Raw genomic sequence first — 3,697 nt, forward strand, 5'->3', positions numbered from 1 at the left:
ATGAGTTGACATAATCTACTGAAGGTAGTAACAATGTATACATGTATCCTCCATTAATGCACCAGTATGACCATGCTTACTATTAGAGCCCAGTTACTACAGGTGATGCATGTAGAATCAGAATCAGGAAATTGTTTTTCGGGACATTTGTTCCATTTTAGAACAAAATAAAATATGATATACATATAAGTTATAAGAAGCTGCCAACAAATACATAAAGACAAACAAAATAGAAATTAAATGTAAAATGCCCCATAAAAGTTAACAAATAAAAAGTGTAACTACAATAGAAGGTATTTCTGGACACATTATTTTCTGTAGACTGTTACCGTATGAAGAACATAACAACAACATGGCATAAAGAAAGTTGTGGATCCTGTAAGCAGCATCAGGCTGTAAAACCTTTTACATATTGTTTAAATATCTTTCCTGACTATATGTAATCTTTAATACTCTGCTATAGGCAGCATTAGCCACATTTACAAACCTAAAGACATGTATTTTAAATCATGCATTCAGAATATATACATTTTTGATAAACTCTGGGAGTGAGATTTATACATAAAAACCTTTCTTTCCCATTTTCAAGAAATCACTTCAAGTGTAATTGAAAAAGGAATTTATTCATGTTCAACAAGAGGCAAGCTTTGTTAAAACATTTATATAAATATATAAAATTATTTATTTTACATTGCACAGTAAAACAGGCCCGGAGCCTAAAAACACAAAGTACACAAAGAAGAAGCAACAGTTCAAACACAGGACGATAAACATCTGATTAAAACGGATTCCTCTCTTTCGCAATATTTACCTCATGAAATATCTTAATGGAGGACTTTTTGGGATGGCACATTTTATTTGCAAGTCAAAGTGTTCTGGGGAAAAGTTTCGCTTGTGGTTAGTTCCCTCTATTCTGAGATGAGAATAAGGCCACGATTGTTTTAAAAAAGTAGAATTTTGTCACCGAGATTCATTGATTGGCCAGGTAAAATATGATTTACGGCTCTTTAAAAGTCTTACCATACATACAATATCACACTGTACACGGTACAGGGTTTTAGCTATTTGTATAAAATAAGGGTGATGGAAATATTTTTTTGTGCTGGAAGTTTTGAAAAAAACATTTAAAAAGAGTTAAACTGCAACAAGTCTACTTTCTGTTGTAAAATTTGCTTTTAAAACAATTTAATCAGAGAAAGACACTGAGGTTTATAATACATTGAAATCACCTCTATTGTATTGATTACAATCTCCTAAACCCAGCATGCATGTAGAGAAATCTCCTAGTTGAAAAAGGACTTATTTTGTCGAACTGACCCTTTACACTCTCCAGCTGCACATTTTAAATGTCACAGCATCCATGAAAATCCTCGGCTCTCTGCGTCAGACTAACTGTGGCTTAGCTCGATTTGCATGGCTCCCGTTTACAGCATTTGGTTAAGAGCTAGGGGCGGGGCTGCAGCTCCAACAGGAGGTAGAAGGAGTGTTAAAGGCCCCACACACACAGTGCTGAGATCTGCCAGATGAACTAAGATTATGAAGAAGAAGGTGCCACCTGGTAACATGTTCATATATGATTATTACTGTACATTATTTCAGATCAGTAATGGTATGTTTGAAATAAACCAAGTGATACCACGTTCCTTTTTATATGGTTGGAGTCAAGTGTTTTATGAGGACTGGTGCAGCCACCATAGACTTTGACCTTGTATTATAATAAACCTGCAATGAATCTAATGCTTTTATAGACCAACACATATTTATATCTTCACTGCCATCAAATGACCTTTAGGTTGGCCATCTTGTATTATGTGCAATACGAATATGAAAAAGTGACGATTTTGTGCGTTTTCCTCAAAACTGGGTGTGTAATTGAGGCTTTTGGAGAAAAGTGATGTGAAGAAGCTAAAAGTCTGCTGCTTCTCACTTTGCAGTGCTGTCCCACCTCCCGTGTTACCTGACTGACACACTGGGACTTCATACAGTGCTCAAGTCCAGCCAAACAAACATTTAAAGCTTTTGACACAGGTTAATAACGGCAAAACATTTTCCAAGCTTATCACCTCAGTGGTTGTGTTATGAGTGGCGAGTATAGTTGTGTGATTTTTTTGGGAACTTGTGGCACTTAAAAAAAAAACAATAGTCCATTGTCTCAGCTCAGGTGTGAGTGTTGAAGGAGCAGCTCTTCCTTTCTTCAGATGTCAGAGTTAGGAGTTGCTTGTTGTCTCACAGCCTGAAATGTTCTTCTTTTTTTTGCCAGAGCAGTGAGACAGATGTTGCTCACCAACTGCATTCAATTCCCTCAGGATGATGGAATTGTAAGAACATTTTTCCCAACACAGATATAAAAGCAGGAGGAAGACAGGATGTGATGTCACTCACCGCTATCCTTGTTTTTATGGAGGAGGAAGATGATGATGCTGGTCAGCAGCACCATCATCATCACCACGGCGGTCAGGAGGAAGGCTCGGCACACGGGCCGGCCCGTCAGTCGGAACAGAGCTCCGCCCAGGCCAGGCACCTCTGAGCGGCCCGTGACAGGTGGGCTAGGAAGCCCCACGTCAAGTGAGCGGTTCATGGTCCTCAGAGAGGTCCAGCGCAGGTGACCTTCGGTCGACCTTTATGAGAAACAGAGCGTTATTGATCTATTTGTTCTGTAATTATAAACTAACATTGTTATGGTTGATTTAAAAAAGGGACCTGATAATGCTCTTTTTCAGCTTTATATTTGTATTAAGTGCCTCTACTCTGTGACATGTCTCCATGCTTTAATATCTTTTAAAAAGGCTGTTTTTTTTCCTCATACTGCCTGTGCTTCAGCACCTCTGTTCACCTCTGGATGGAACTTTGGGATTTTTTTTTCAGACCATTTAAATCACAAAAACCTATACAGCACACTACAGGAAAGGGGAAACCAAAAAAAGCACAATAGGGCCTCTTAGGATTTTCTCTGGCAACTCGGCGGACATATGATTTAGAGATTTTTTGTTTGTATGAGTCAAATCGACACTACAACAACAATCAGTTAGAGAATGATACATTGAATGAATGTGATTCATTGAACAAACATATTGATTTGCAATATTATCAATTGAATAAAAACACACAAAAAATAGAAATGTAGTATTAAAATACATTTGTATTTTTTGGGTAAAAAACTGGCACATTGGGCAAATAAAAATTGTATTCAATTGATAATATTGCAATCAATTTACATTGCATATTAATTTTAACCAACATCCCATAAATCAAAAGATAAAAAGCAGCAATACCAAAGAAATAAATTCATTACATTTTAAATGTAGTTTTAAAATGTCGTAGGTTAGTCCGAGAACCCTGAGACCCATAACTATGAAGCTTTTTAAAAAAGCATTAAAAGTGAGAAACACAGGCAGCATGTTGTTGAATTGTTAAATGGTATGTCTTTAAAAAAAGCTATATATTGTTACCTTTTGACCTGCAGCTTCCCTTTGTTGCGCACGAAGCGGATGCTGTACACTCGCTGCATGGCGGCCGGCAGGTAGGACAGCATGTCAGAGTTGGTGGCCAACCGGGCCAGGCCCAGGGTGGGGAGGGGGGTGAGGCCTCGGCACAGCGGGCACTGGATGGCGTTGGGATCAGCCGCCTTGCTTGGACTATTGTTTCTAACAGCTGTGAAAACACATGCTTCAAAGTTACCAATTTACTGGAAGGCAAT

At 38.1% G+C, this 3,697-nt stretch overlaps 1 protein-coding gene across 1 annotated transcript in view; it reads right to left on the reverse strand.

The window, feature by feature from the left end:
- Positions 1 to 608: 608 nt before the first annotated feature.
- Positions 609 to 3,697, reverse strand: part of LOC104965451 (uncharacterized) — a 45,127-nt gene continuing 42,038 nt past the window's right edge. Inside the window, exons 3-4 of the mRNA XM_010794407.1 lie at positions 3,450 to 3,651; positions 609 to 2,618 (exon numbers count right to left, since the gene is read on the reverse strand). Coding sequence (XP_010792709.1) covers positions 2,375 to 2,618; positions 3,450 to 3,651 — 446 coding nt within the window. The 3' untranslated portion in view covers positions 609 to 2,374. The remainder of the gene's footprint in view (positions 2,619 to 3,449; positions 3,652 to 3,697) is intronic.

This window comes from Notothenia coriiceps, unplaced genomic scaffold, assembly GCF_000735185.1.
Source record: "Notothenia coriiceps isolate Sejong01 unplaced genomic scaffold, NC01 NC01_scaffold00037244, whole genome shotgun sequence".
Lineage (NCBI taxonomy): Eukaryota > Metazoa > Chordata > Actinopteri > Perciformes > Nototheniidae > Notothenia > Notothenia coriiceps.